The sequence below is a fragment of the Pithys albifrons genome, chromosome 24 (genome assembly GCF_047495875.1).
Source record: "Pithys albifrons albifrons isolate INPA30051 chromosome 24, PitAlb_v1, whole genome shotgun sequence".
NCBI classification, from domain to species: domain Eukaryota; kingdom Metazoa; phylum Chordata; class Aves; order Passeriformes; family Thamnophilidae; genus Pithys; species Pithys albifrons.
The window spans coordinates 6,675,013-6,688,170 of NC_092481.1; the positions used below are offsets into that span (position 1 = coordinate 6,675,013).

General features: G+C 62.8%; 2 protein-coding genes across 4 annotated transcripts; one reads left to right on the forward strand and one right to left on the reverse strand.

Annotated features, from left to right (window-relative positions):
- The first annotated feature begins 223 nt into the window (after nt 1-223).
- Nucleotides 224-5,396, forward strand: LOC139682531 (myotubularin-related protein 9-like). Of its 3 annotated transcripts, none has more exons than XM_071576963.1 (12): nt 224-571; nt 963-1,152; nt 1,335-1,525; nt 1,602-1,710; nt 2,390-2,465; nt 2,552-2,725; nt 2,811-3,028; nt 3,133-3,294; nt 3,759-3,900; nt 3,980-4,200; nt 4,289-4,440; nt 4,558-5,396. In XM_071576963.1, exons 1-12 carry the CDS (start codon nt 532-534, stop codon nt 4,716-4,718), a joined length of 1,836 nt encoding a protein of 611 aa, XP_071433064.1. In that variant the 5' UTR covers nt 224-531; the 3' UTR covers nt 4,719-5,396. The 3 variants fall into 3 exon arrangements, with proteins under 3 accessions (XP_071433064.1, XP_071433065.1, XP_071433066.1); XM_071576964.1 differs by having other exon boundaries at nt 1,335-1,397; nt 2,340-2,465; XM_071576965.1 differs by lacking the exon at nt 1,335-1,525 and having other exon boundaries at nt 2,340-2,465.
- Nucleotides 5,397-5,523: 127 nt separating this feature from the next.
- Nucleotides 5,524-13,157, reverse strand: EIF3I (eukaryotic translation initiation factor 3 subunit I). The gene is made up of 11 exons (XM_071576974.1): nt 13,052-13,157; nt 12,761-12,853; nt 12,592-12,679; nt 10,437-10,502; nt 8,913-9,062; nt 8,486-8,613; nt 7,513-7,623; nt 6,951-7,040; nt 6,435-6,508; nt 6,193-6,285; nt 5,524-5,912 (listed from the first exon to the last, which is right to left on the reverse strand). The coding sequence occupies exons 1-11, from the start codon at nt 13,052-13,054 to the stop codon at nt 5,831-5,833; spliced, it is 978 nt and encodes a 325-aa protein (XP_071433075.1). The 5' UTR covers nt 13,055-13,157; the 3' UTR covers nt 5,524-5,830.
- Between the last annotated feature and the right edge of the window lies 1 nt (nt 13,158).

Below are 13,158 nucleotides of genomic sequence, written 5' to 3' on the forward strand. Positions count from 1 at the left end.
TCGCGTGGCCCTTCCGCGGCCCCGCGCGTGTCCCTTCTCTGTCGCACCCCACGCAGTGACCCGCCCAGCCCACCCCGGGGTGGAGCCCCCCGTTCCTCCGGACTGGGCCACCTTAAACCCGACATCCGCCGCCCGGGCCGGGCCGAGCCGTGCGGGGCATCGCCGCCCTCCCGCTTCCCCCCCCCCACCCCGAGGCCCCTGCGGGCACCCCGGGGTCCCTCCCTCCATCCTGAGCTCCCCCTCTTGCGCCCCGAGATCCCCTTTACACCCCCAAATCCCCCCAGCTCGTGCCCTGAGCCACCCCTGCTTCACCCAGCGGGTCCCTGTTGGCACCGTGGGGTCCCCCCTTGCACCCCCCTGGTCCCTGGTGCACCCCACGATCCCTGCTCGCATCCTGAGGTCCCTCCTGGCACCCCACAATCCCTCCTGGCACCCCACAATCCCTTCTTATGCCCAGGAGCTCCCCGTGGGCACTCTGAGGTCCCCTTCCTGCTCCCCACTGTCCTCCCACTTGCACCCCAAGGTCCCTGCATGCCACGCGAGATCCCCACTCGTCCCCCAGCCCAAGCAGGTAAGCAGAGGGGTGCCAGGGGCACTGCCAGCTGCCCACCCTCCTCCTCCTCCTCCCCCAGTGCCCTCGGCAGCAGCTCCTGCCCCGTCCCCAGTCCCGGGGGTGTCAGTGGGCACAGGGGCACAGGCTCGGGGGGGGGAAGGGGCTGGGAACGAGGAGCAGCCGCAGCGTGGCCGGGGGGCAGGACCTGCAGCTGCCCCTGCCCGGCCGCGTCCCCGCTGCCACCCCGGGGGCAGGACTGTCCCCTGGCAGCGCTGGCAGCCCCGCGCGCGGTCTGTGGCAGCGCCAACAACCGCCGGGGCGAGCCCGTCGGGCGCTGCGTGACGCAGAGGGAAGAAGGGCCTTCCAGCCGGGCCGTGCGAGGCAGGATTTCCCCTTTCTGCCTCCCCAGCCCCGGCCATGGAGTTCTCGGAGCTCATCAAGACGGCCACGGTGGAGAACGTGCAGCTGTCGAGGCCGGGGCAGCCGGCGGTGAAGGGCACCCTGTGCATCACCAGCCACCACCTGCTCCTCTCCTCCCGCCCCGGAGCAGACCTGGAGCTCTGGCTGCTCATCCGCAACGTGGACGCCGTGGAGAAGAGGTGGGTGTGCTGGTGTCCCCCCCCGCGGCTGCCCCGAGCCTCTCCCAGCCCCGGCACCCTCAGCTGGAGCTTTCCCGAGCAGAGCAGGGCCACCCCTGGGTGCTGCCCGCCGAGCATGGTCCTTCCTCTTCCTCCTGGCCCATGCCTGGCAGCGGCGGGCATTGACCTCCTCTTCTCCCCAGAGTGCAGAATTTGGGCTGGCACCAGCCCCCCCGGACCAACAGCTGCGCCCAAGACACCACCAGGTTTGGCTTTTGGTGCCCTCTTGGCTCTGCCAACCACTGCGGTGCCATCCAGGGCACGGAGAGGGCGGAAATTCCAGCTCCCAGAGATTTGGCACCCACACCAGCACAGCCACAGGGACAGAGGGCGGGTGGGCACTGTCTGTGTGTCTGTCTGTCTGTCTGCACAGCCCCCCAGCCAGCCCTGACCCCCTCCTGCCCCCCCAGGCTCTCTGGCTCCTCGGGCACCATCACCCTGCGCTGCAAAGACCTGCAGGTGCTGCAGCTGGAGATCCCTGGCATGGAGGAGTGTCTCAACATCGCCAGCTCCATCGAGGTGAGCCCCAGGCCAGGCAGCAAAGGGTTGGTTGGCAGGGGAGAGCAGCCCTGCAGTGTTTGCTCTGGCTCTGTCATTAACTGGGTAAACACCAGCTCTGGCAGTGCTGGCACCGGTGCCCCTGGGGCTGGTGGTGCTGCCCGGCCCTCACTTGTGCTGGGACGTGTCCAGAGCAGGAACAGCCATGGGGTTTGCAGAGCCCTGGGTGAGCTCATCACCCTCTGCACCCACCTGAAAGGGGGTTGTAGCCAGTGGGGGTTGGTCTCTTCTCCCAGGCAACCAGCAGGAGAACAAGAGGGCACAGCTTGAGCTCTGCCAGGGGAAATTTAAGTTGGATATCAGATTGAAATTCTATACAGAGAGAGTGCTCAGGCATTGGAATGGGCTGCCCAGAGAGGGGGTGGATTCCCCATCCCTGGAGGTTTTTAAGATGAGACTGGACGTGGCACTGAGTGCCATGATCTGGTAAAGGGACTGGAGTTGGACCAAGGGTTGGACTTGATGATCTGGGAGGTCTCTTCCAGCCCAGTTCATTCCATGATTTATGACATGGTGGGGACATTCCCAGCCACTCCATGCTCTGGTCAGCAGGCCCTGCCTGTGACCAGCTCCCCTTTTCTCCCCTCCAGGCCCTCTCCTCGGTGGACTCAGTGATGATGATGTACCCGTTCTTCTACAGGCCCCAGAGCCTGAAGCTGGAGGAGGGCTGGCACCTCTTCCCCCTCGAGCAGCACTTCCAACAGATCTCCTCGCAGGTGAGCCTGGCAGGGACAGCCCTGCCCGCCCTTCCCACGCCGGGCTGGGCACCGGGGCTGCCCCTGAGCCCCTCTGTGCCCCCCAGACAAGCCAGTGGCGCCTGAGCACCGTGAACTGGGACTTCAGCACCTGCCCCACGTACCCTCCCACCGTCATCGTGCCGGCGGCCGTGGGCGACGCCGCCGTGAGAAAGGCAGCGCGGTTCCGGCAGGGCGGCAGGTTCCCCGTGCTCAGCTACTTCCACCCCAAAACCGGCACCGTGAGTGCCCCCTGCCCCTCTGCCAGTGCTGCCAGCCCTCGGCAGGGGCGGCTGGCAGCGCCCATGCCCGTGCCCGGCCCCGCAGGTGATGCTCCGCAGCAGCCAACCCCTGACCGGGCCCAACCGCCGGCGCTGCCGCGAGGACGAGGCGCTGCTGGGCACGGCGCTGGGCGAGGGCGGGCGCGGCTTCATCCTCGACACGCGCTCGGCACAGGCGGCCAAGCAGGCGCGGATGGGCGGCGGTGGCACCGAGCCCAAGGCCTCCTACCCGCGCTGGCGGAGGCTGCACCGCGCCCTGGAGAGGTGAGGGCACTGCCGGGCCCCGGCGCTGCCACCGCACGGGTGGGCACACCGTGGGGGCTCCACTCCCTGAAGGGCTGACCCAGTGCCACTCTCCCTGTCCCCAGAGGCCGCCCGCTGCAGGAGAGCTTTGCCAGGCTGGTGGAGACCTGCAGTGACCCCTCGCTGAGCATGGACCGCTGGCTGGGCCGGCTGGAGAGCAGCCGCTGGCTCAGCCACGTCAAGGCAGCGCTGAGCACGGCCTGCCTGGCTGCCCAGTGCCTGGACAGGTAAGGGCTGGGCTGCCCTCTCTGTGCCCCCCAAGCCCCAGCCTGGCCTGCCTGGCTGCCCAGTGCATGGACAGGTGAGGGCTGGGCTGCCCCCAGAGCTGCCCTCTCTGTGCCCCCCAAGCCCCAGCCTGGCCTGCCTGGCTGCCCAGTGCCTGGACAGGTAAGGGCTGGGCTGCCCTCTCTGTGCCCCCCAGGCCCCAGCCTGGCCTGCCTGGCTGCCCAGTGCTTGGACAGGTGAGGGCTGGGCTGTCCCCAGAGCTGCCCTCTCTGTGCCCCCCAAGCCCCAGCCTGGCCTGCCTGGCTGCCCAGTGCATGGACAGGTGAGGGCTGGGCTGCCCTCTCTGTGCCCCCCAGGCCCCAGCCTGGCCTGCCTGGCTGCCCAGTGCATGGACAGGTAAGGGCTGGGCTGCCCTCTCTGTGCCCCCCAAGCCCCAGCGTGGCCCAGCCCGGGTTCACCCCCACAGGGAGCAGGGCAGTGTGCTGGTGCACGGGGCAGAGGGCACGGACACGACGCTGCTGGTGACGGCGCTGGCACAGCTGATCCTGGACCCCTCGTGCCGCACCCTGGAGGGATTCCAGGGGCTGCTGGAGCGGGAGTGGATCCAGGTGAGGGCGGCAGCACCGGTAAGGGGGGCTGGGGATGCCAGGCTGGCTGGGCACACTCACCCCCATGTCCCCCCACCAGGCTGGGCACCCCTTCCACCTGCGCTGCGCCCGCTCTGCCCATTCCCACGCGCGGCTGAAGCAGGAGGGGCCGCTGTTCCTGCTCTTCCTGGACTGTGTGTGGCAGCTGAGCCGCCAGTTCCCCTTCTCGCTGCAGTTCGGGGAGCGGCTGCTCCTCACCCTCTTCGACAACGCCTACGCCTCAGCCTACGGCACCTTCCTCTGCAACAACGAGAAGGAGAGGTGAGGGGCGGGCACAGCGCTGCCCCCCAGGGGCACACCGACCCCCAGAGCCCTGGCAGGGACTGGAACACCCCCCCGTGCCCCACAGGAGCCTGTGCAAGGTGAAGGAGAGCACACACTCGCTCTGGGGCTGGCTGAGCCAGCCCGAGCAGCAGCAGAAGCTCCTCAACCCTCTGTACTCACACAACGCCCTGGTGATCTGGCCCTCGGTGGAGCCCCAGAGCATCCAGCTCTGGCAGGGTGAGTGGGACCCTCCCAAATTCCAGCCCCAGCTCCGAGCTGGGCTGGCTGAGGGGAAGCTGCTCTGCCTGTCCCTCCCTGGCAGGGCTGAGGTAACACCCAGCCCTTCTCTCCTAGGCTTATTCCTCCGCTGGATCCGTCCATCCCAGCACCTGGATGAGGCCTGGGCAGAGATCCAGAGGCTGGTGGAGGAAAACAAGGCCCCTGTCAAGGAGGGCACAGGGAACAGGCTGAGCCAGTCCCTCTCTGAGCCCTGTGCCGGGGCAGGGAGCAGATGAAGGGCAGCACAGACAGTTCAGTGCCTTGGGATGCCAGGACAAGGCGATGCTGGAGCCCCCTGTGGGACGTGCTGTGCTGGACACAGACCCCACAGACAGCTCTGGGAGGGGGGACAGACCCCCTTTCCCAGCCTTTGGGCTGCCCAGACTGAGCTCGTTTCAGTAAAGTCTCTTCCCCAGCCCACACCTGCATTCTGCTCTTCCACAGGGGCAGGAGGGAGCTGCTCCTTCCCAGAGGGATTTCAGCAGCACTTGTGGATGGCTGTGAAGGCAGGACATCCACCTGCCTGCCAGGCACAGCCAGACCAGCAGCTCCCACTAAACCAACCCCTCTGCACAGAGGCACAAAGGCTGCTGCAGCCTCAGCCTGGCACCACTCGCTCCAAGCTGGGAATTCTGCCCTTGAACCCAGATCTGAGGAAGGAAAGGGAAACAAACCACCCCTCTGGACAGACAGGGTGAGAGGGGGAAGGATGAGGATCTGCAGCACCAGGTCCTGGAGCAGGAAATGACTGTTCCATGAGGAAAGCTGGCTCAGGGTCAGCCCAGCACACAAACAAAGCGGGCGGGCCGGGCGCGTGCGTGTCAGCTGGAGAACAATTCCTGGCTCTGCACTTCCAGCCTCTTCACACTTCAGGGAGCAATCCCTGGGAAAAGGGTTGAGCCAGGATGGGCAGAGGTCCTGGGAGGAGCAGCACTGTCTGTCTGTCCATGGGTGTGGAGCAAGGCACAGGCAACAGAGCCAGGAAAACAAAGTCCTTGGGTTAATTTTGTCCCAGATCAGAAAAAAACCCCACGGAGGTGCTTTTCCTTGTGTTTATAAAAGATTTCTATTTATTTCCTGATGATCTTTGCCCTCCCCTGGTGTATAAATATGCCCAGCAGGCAGGAAGCCCCCGGGGCAGGCAGGCAGCCAACACAGCTCCCTTCACTCTTCTTCCCATCAAAGCCATTCCTGCCCTTTGGAGCTGGTTGAGTTTCCACTCCCCCACCTTCACACCCCCCCAAAATGCAGCAGAAGAACTTCAGGCCTCACAACAGCCCCCTGACAGAGCCAGTGGCCTGGGCAAAGGGTCAGAGGAGGAGAAGGAAGAGGAGAGGGAAATGCTCCTTCAGGCTTCAAATTCAAACTCGAAGTACTGGGGGTCGAAGTAGTGGATGCGGACGTAGCCATCCTCCCCCCCACTGCTGTAACTGCAGGGAGAGGGGACAGTCAGGGCAGCCAAAGGGGCCAGCCTGGGCCCACAGCCCCCTCCTGAACCAACACAGGAGGCACAAGGCAAAGAAAAGCATCAGGGATGCAGCCAAAGGGTGGAACAGGGTGTAAGTGACCCCCCCAGGGGAGGCTGGGATGGGAGAATTCAGGTGCTGGTTCCACTCCCACCACAGGGATCTTGTGTGCCCAGCCTTGTCCCAACTAAAAAGTGGGATGGGCTGGCCTGGGACACACTGCAAGACCCCCCTCACCCCTCACCTCTTGCCATCGGGGTGGAAGGCGACGCTGTTGATGGGACCGAAGTGACCCTTCACTCTGCCAAACTCCTCCTCAAAAGCCAAGTGGAAGAACCTGCGAGAAGGAAGGTTTGACTTGTCTCAGATCCCCATCAGGGATGCCTCAAACAAGCTCTGCATGTCCAAGGATCACTCCAGGGGCAGGATGGTCTGGAACAGCAGCCCTGGGGGAGGATCCAGCCCCGCCAGAGGGAAAGGACCGACCTGGCCTCAAATTTGCCAATCCTGGTGGAGGTCGTGGTCACATCCATGGCCTCCTGCCCACCACCAAGCACCACCTGCAAAGGAGAGAAGTGCTCTTGTACCTCAGGCAGGTGAGGAGGGAGCAGAGCTTTGGGGAATCCCAGGATCACCGAGGTTGGAAAAGCCCTCCCAGCCCATCCAACCCACCCTGTGCCTGATCCCTGCCTTGTCACCCAGCCCAGAGCACTGAGTGAACATCCACTCATTCCTTGGACACCTGCAGGGGTGGGGACTCCACCACCTCTTCCCACTGATCCCACAGACCCCACAAACCCACCAGGAGGCCTGAGCCCAACCCTCAGAGCAATCCCCACCTCGCAGCCACCCTCATTGAAAGGTCTCAAAGCCTCATCTCCCTGTGCCAGGCCCAGCAAAATCCCCAACCCCATCCCAGAGTGCAGCTTTTCCAGCTGGGCTGGGGACACTCCCCCTGGGGACACTCCCCTGGGTCACCCCCCTGAGGGAGCCCATCCTTACGTGGTCAAAGATGGGGGACAGGGCAGCAGAGTTCACCGGACGCTCCGTCCGGAACGTCTTCAGGTGCTCCAGGGATGTGCAGTCAAAGAGCTACGAGGCAACAGACACCCAATTCCTTAATAAATCCCACAAATCCACCTGCTGGGCCCCTCCTGGGCAGATGTTACCCCTGCAGTCACTCCTGGGCAACTCAAATCCCACAAGTGTTTCCCCAAAATGCCAAAATACCAGCCTGAGGTAGAGCTGTCACCTTCCAGAGGTGGCAAACTGCAAATACACTCTGGAAGTGCCCAAATAATTCCATTTTCAATGCCTGGCTGATAATTTCAGCCTGTGCCACCCCTGTGTGTGCCTGTGCCACCCCTGCGTGTGCCTGTGCCAGCCCTGTGTGTGCCTGTGCCACCCCTGCGTGTGCCTGTGCCAAAGGGGAACCTCCCCTTTCTCACTGAACTTTCCCTCTAAGCTTTGTCTTTCCACTTCCTCAAATCCCTAAGGAGGAAATAAACCCCTGATGGATCTGAGGAGAGATCCTGGCAGGAAATCTGCTGCTGGCAAAGCCCACCTTGGCCGTGTTGTCCTTGGAGGCCGTGATGAACATGGTCATGTCCCTGGAGGTCTGGATGTCGTTGATTTGCTTGGTGTGCTCCTTGATGTTGGACAGCTGCTCCCCTGACTGAAGGGCAAGGGTTTCAGGGAGCTGGGAGGTGAATTCCTCATCCCAAACAATTTAGGAGGTCATGGAACAGCCCCCTGGAATGGCTTGGGCTGGAAGGAACTGAAGAGATCACCCCACCCACACCCTGCCCTGCCCTGAGCTGGCACTTCAGCCTCGCCCAGGGGAGCCACAAACTGTAACTCTCCTTTCATGAAGCTGCTGTTTGGAACCCAAATGCCACACAGGGATGTCATTCCACGCAGGGATGTCACCCCATGCAGGGATGCCACCCTCACAGGGATACAGAGATGTCAACCTCACAGGGATGTCACCCCTCTCAGGATGTCACCCCTCTCAGGATGTCACCCCACACAGGGATGTCACCCCACACAGGGATGTCACCCCATGCAGGGACATCACCTCTCTCAGGGATGTCACCCCATGCAGGGACATCACCTCTCTCAGGGATGTCACCCCATGCAGGGATGTCACCCCTCACAGGGATCCCACACAGGGATGCCACCTCTTATAGAGATGCCACCCCTCACAGGGATGTCACCCCTCACAGGGATGCCACCCCTCACAGGGATGCCACTCCACAAAGGAATGTCACCCCACACAGGGATGCTAACCCACCCTTCACAAGGATGTCACCCCTCACAGGGATGCCACCTCTCACAGAGATGCCACCCCTCACAGGGATGTCACCCCTCACAGGGATGTCACTCCACAAAGGAATGTCACCCCACACAGGGATGCCACCCCACCCTTCACAAGGATGTCACTCCTCACAGGGATGTCACCACACAGGGATGACACTCTCACAGGGATGCCACCCCACCCCACGCAGGAATGCCACCCCCCAGGGATGCCCCCTCACCTTGGCACTGAACTGGTTGAGCTCCCCATTCTCGTGCCCAGCAATGATGAACTCCCCCAGGGGCCCCCACACGGCGCTGGTGATCTTGGAGTCACTGCAGGGGATCTTCATGTAGGGCTCGTTGTTCTCTGTGGGAGGGGAGCAGGGGACACACAGGGCTGGCACGGGCACACACAGGGCTGGCACAGGCACCCGCAGGGCTGGCACGGGCACACACAGGGCTGGCACAGGCACACACAGGGCTGGCACGGGCACACACAGGGCTGGCACGGGCACACACAGGGCTGGCACAGGCACCCACAGGGCTGGCACAGGCACCCACAGGGCTGGCACAGGCACCCGCAGGGCTGGCACAGGCACACACAGGGGTGGCACAGGCACACGCAGGGGTGGCACAGCTGTCCCCCCACCCTGCCCAGCCCCTCACCGATCTGGGCAGGGTCCCTCAGGTCGAAGAAGCTCACAAAGCACTGGTAGCCCATCTGCTTGTCCGTGGAGAACATGATGATGTTGCCCCCAAAGTCGAAGCCACACGTCCTGACAGCTGAGCTGGTCTTCACCAGGGCCAGCTGCTTCCCTGCAGGGGCACAGGGCACAGGGCACAGCTCAGGGGGCAGGGACAGCACCAGGGAATCCCTGCCTGGGGAGCCACAGAATGGCTTCATCCTGGAGGGCTTTCCCAGCCTTCACTGTGGGGTGACACATGTTGGGGCCAGGAGGGGCAGGAAGGACCATCTTGTTCTCACCCCCCCCATCCCAGGGTGTTCCAGCCTGGCCTTGGACACTCCCAGGGCTGGAGCAGCCTCAGCTTCCCTGGGACATCCATCCCAGCCCCTCCTCACTTCACAGGGGGGAATTTCCTCCCAATATCCCACCCAAACCTCCCCTTTTCCAGCTTAAACTCCTGTCCCTCCATCCCTTGTCCCAGGTCCCTTCCCAGCTCTCCTGGAGACCCTTCAGACTTGGGATGGGCTCCACGTCCCTCCCCCAGGCTGGATCCCCCCAGCCTGGCCCCACTGCATCCCTGTGCCCCCTGAGCCCCCCAGCCTGGCCCCACTGCATCCCTGTGCCCCCTGAGCCCCCCAGCCTGGCCCCACTGCATCCCTGTGCCCCCTGAGCCCCCCAGCCTGGCCCCACTGCATCCCTGTGCCCCCTGAGCCCCCCAGCCTGGCCCCACTGCATCCCTGTGCCCCCTGAGCCCCCCAGCCTGGCCCCACTGCATCCCTGAGCCCCCCAGCCTGGCCCCACTGCATCCCTGTGCCCCCTGAGCCCCCCAGCCTGGCCCCACTGCATCCCTGAGCCCCCTGAGCCCCCCAGCCTGGCCCCACTGCATCCCTGTGCCCCCTGAGCCCCCCAGCCTGGCCCCACTGCATCCCTGTGCCCCCTGAGCCCCCCAGCCTGGCCCCACTGCATCCCTGTGCCCCCTGAGCCCCCCAGCCTGGCCCCACTGCATCCCTGTGCCCCCTGAGCCCCCCAGCCTGGCCCCAGTCCCCTCCTGTGCCCCCTGAATGCCCAGCAGGGCTCTGGGCAGGGCTCACCTGTCCCCACTCCCCTCCTGCCCCCCCCAGTGCCCCCCTGTGCCCCCAGCAGGCCCCAGGCAGGCTCATCTGTCCCCCGTGCCCCCTGTGCCCCCAGTGCCCCCAGTCCCCCCCTGTGCCCCCTGTGCCCGGGCAGGCTCATCTGTCCCCCGTGCCCCCTGTGCCCCCCGTGCCTGGGCAGGCTCACCTGTCCCCAGTGCCCCCAGTCCCCCCCTGTGCCCCCCGTGCCCAGGCAGGCTCACCTGTCCCCAGTCCCTCCCTGCGCCCCCCGTGTCCAGGCAGGCTCACCTGTCCCCAGTGCCCCCAGTGCCCCTAGTCCCCCCCTGTGCCCCCCGTGCCCTGGGCAGGGCTCACCTGTCCCCCGTGACCCTTGTGCCCCCCTGTGCCCCCCTGGATGCCCCGGGCAGGCTCACCTGTCTCACAGTCCCACAGTCGGCAGCTGTTGTCGGCAGAGCCCGTGAGCACGTGCCGAGTGTCCCCTGGGGCCAGTCAGGGAATGTCACTGCCAGGAATGTCACTGCCAGGGGGGCCATCCCAGGGGGTGGCACTGCCAGGGGTGCCATCCCAGGGGGTGCCACTGCCAGGGGTGCCATCCCAGGGGGTGCCACTGCCAGGGGGGCCATCCCAGGGGGTGCCACTCCAAACTCCACTGCCCAAGCACCCCCTCAACACCCACACCGGATTTTAAAATGTTTTTTTGCAGGGAATTCCAGGAATCTCGGGATAAGCTGAGCTGGGAGGGCCCCAAGCCCCAACCCTGCCCTGCAGCTCCCACTGCAGAATCCTGGGAAATGCAACGGGAAAGGCTCCAGCTCTGGCATTAACACACAGGTCTGTCTCTGCTTCCAGGGGGATGGGGGAGACTCCCAGCAGAGATTCCCTGCAGAGATTCCCAGATTCCCAGGATTGATTCCCTGCAGAGATTCCCAGATTCCCTGAAAAGACTCCCAGCAGAGATTCCCTGCAGAGATTCCCACCAGGGATTCCCAGATTCCTTGCAGAGATTCCCAGGATTGATTCACTGCAGAGATTCCCAGCAGAGATTCCCAGGATTGATTCCCTGCAGAGATTCCCAGCAGAGATTCCCTGCAGAGATTCCCAGATTCCCAGCAGAGATTCCCAGGATTGATTCCCTGCAGAGATTCCCAGATTCCCAGCAGAGATTCCCAGGATTGATTCCCTGCAGAGATTCCCAGATTCCCAGCAGAGATTCCCTGCAGAGATGCAGATATTCCCTGCAGAGATTCCCTGCAGAGATTCCCAGATTCCCAGCAGAGATTCCCAGATTCCCAGGAAAGATTCCCTGCAGAGATGCAGAGATTCCCTGCAGAGATTCCCAGGAGAGATTCCCAGCAGAGATTCCCAGATTCCCTGTAGAGATTCCCAGATTCCCTGGAAAGATTCCCAGCAGAGATTCCCAGATTCCCTGCAGAGATTCCCAGGAGATTCCCAGGGAGCAGCACAGGAGGTGGGAGACCCCACCCGTGTTATCCCAACCATTGGGAGGAAAAACCCCCAGGCAGAAAGTGGGAAAAAGCCGCGGCAGGAGCAGAGCCCAGCAGGGGGAGCCTCAGGAAAAGGGAGCTCATCCCTTCTCCAGGAAATCTTCAGTAGTTTTTAGTCAGTTCTTTGTGGTTTATGTCAATTTTTGAGTTAAATAAACCCCAAGTTTGTCAGAGACGGAGCTGGAGACAAAGAGGGATCGAACCCTGGAAAAATAAACCAGAAAATCTGCCGGGAGTGGGGACCTGGAGGGGTAAAAGTGTGTGATGGAAATGTGGGAAAGGGAAAGGAGGAGGGAGAGGGGGGGGAGGGAGAGGGAGGAGGGAGAGGGAGAGGGAGAGGGGGGAGGGAGGGGGAGGAGGGAGAGGGAGGAGGGAAAAAAAGGGGGAGGGAAAGGAAAAGGAAAAGGAAAAGGAAAAGGAAAAGGAGAAGGAGAAGGAGAAGGAGAAGGAGAAGGAGGAAAAGGAGGAGGAGAAGGAGGAGGAAGAGGAGGAGGAGAAGGAGGAGGAAGAGGAGGAGGAAGAGGAGGAGGAAGAGGAGGAGGAAGAGGAGGAGGAAGAGGAGGAGGAAGAGGAGGAGGAAGAGGAGGAGGAAGAGGAGGAGGAAGAGGAGGAGAAGGAGGAGGAGAAGGAGGAGGAGAAGGAGGAGGAGAAGGAGGAGGAGAAGGAGGAGGAGAAGGAGGAGGAAAAGGAGGAGGAAAAGGAGGAGGAAAAGGAGGAGGAAAAGGAGGAGGAAAAGGAGGAGGAAAAGGAGGAGGAAAAGGAGGAGGAAAAGGAGGAGGAAAAGGAGAAGAGAAGGAGGAGGAGAAGGAGAAGGAAAAGGAGGAGGAAAAGGAGGAGGAAAAGGAAAGTTCCAAGTAACTTTGGGGAAGAGTTTTCAGCTTTAACTCAGGACATAAAGCTGGAAAAACACACAAAACTCACGGAAAAGCTTTTGGTGGATTGATCCCAGCAGCGAATAAAAGGAAGGATTTTATTCTATTCTGTCGGGTTTGATCCTTAACTCAACCTGAGCCACCTGGAATTCACCCAGAGCTGGAAAACCCACGGGATAACCAAAGGATACAATCGGCATCCACACACCAAACAGCCCCAGTGTGGCCGTTGTAGGTGCCCAACCTCTCGCCGTTCACCGAATACCACACGTTGACGATCTGCCGGGCGAGAAATTAATGAAGAATAATTAATTAATTAATTAATTAAGGGAGGGAAAGGCGGGGGGGAAAGGAACTCACGGGATCCTTGGCAACGGTGAACAGCAGGTCGCCCTCGCGGTTGTATTTGATCTGAGTGATGGAGCGCTCATGGCCTTGCAGCAGGATGGGTTTCTGTAATTAATTAAGGGGTTAATTAATGAGGGGGTCGGGGAGAGCGCGGCCCCCGGTTCGGGGCTCCTGGGGCGCCGGGGGGCGGCCAAGCCGCCCCCCGACGCCCCAGGAGCCCCGAACCGGGGGCGTTGAGGTGTTAAATCGCCGATTGCCGCCGCAAATCGCGACTGGAGGGACCATCGCGACGCGCGGACTCACCATGGTGGCCACGCTGAGGCAAGACAGCGGTCACTTCCGGGTTGCGGGCGGCGCGGCGGAAATTGCGTCACGGTTGCGATGGTAACGGGGAGGGGTTTCCGGGAGGA

What these genes read in the sequence shown, in the direction of transcription:
- LOC139682531 (XM_071576963.1), top strand. Translation starts at nt 532, where the DNA reads ATGCCACGCGAGATCCCCACTCGTCCCCCAGCCCAAGCAG. An exon ending in TGGAGCGGGAGTGGATCCAG is followed by an intron (nt 3,901 to 3,979) that starts GTGAGGGCGGCA and finishes TCCCCCCACCAG; the next exon opens with GCTGGGCACCCCTTCCACCT. An exon ending in GAGCATCCAGCTCTGGCAGG is followed by an intron (nt 4,441 to 4,557) that starts GTGAGTGGGACC and finishes CTTCTCTCCTAG; the next exon opens with GCTTATTCCTCCGCTGGATC.
- EIF3I (XM_071576974.1), bottom strand. An exon ending in GAGGGACCCTGCCCAGATCG is followed by an intron (nt 8,614 to 8,912) that starts GTGAGGGGCTGG and finishes CCCCTCCCACAG; the next exon opens with AGAACAACGAGCCCTACATG. An exon ending in CCAAGGACAACACGGCCAAG is followed by an intron (nt 7,041 to 7,512) that starts GTGGGCTTTGCC and finishes GTTGCCTCGTAG; the next exon opens with CTCTTTGACTGCACATCCCT.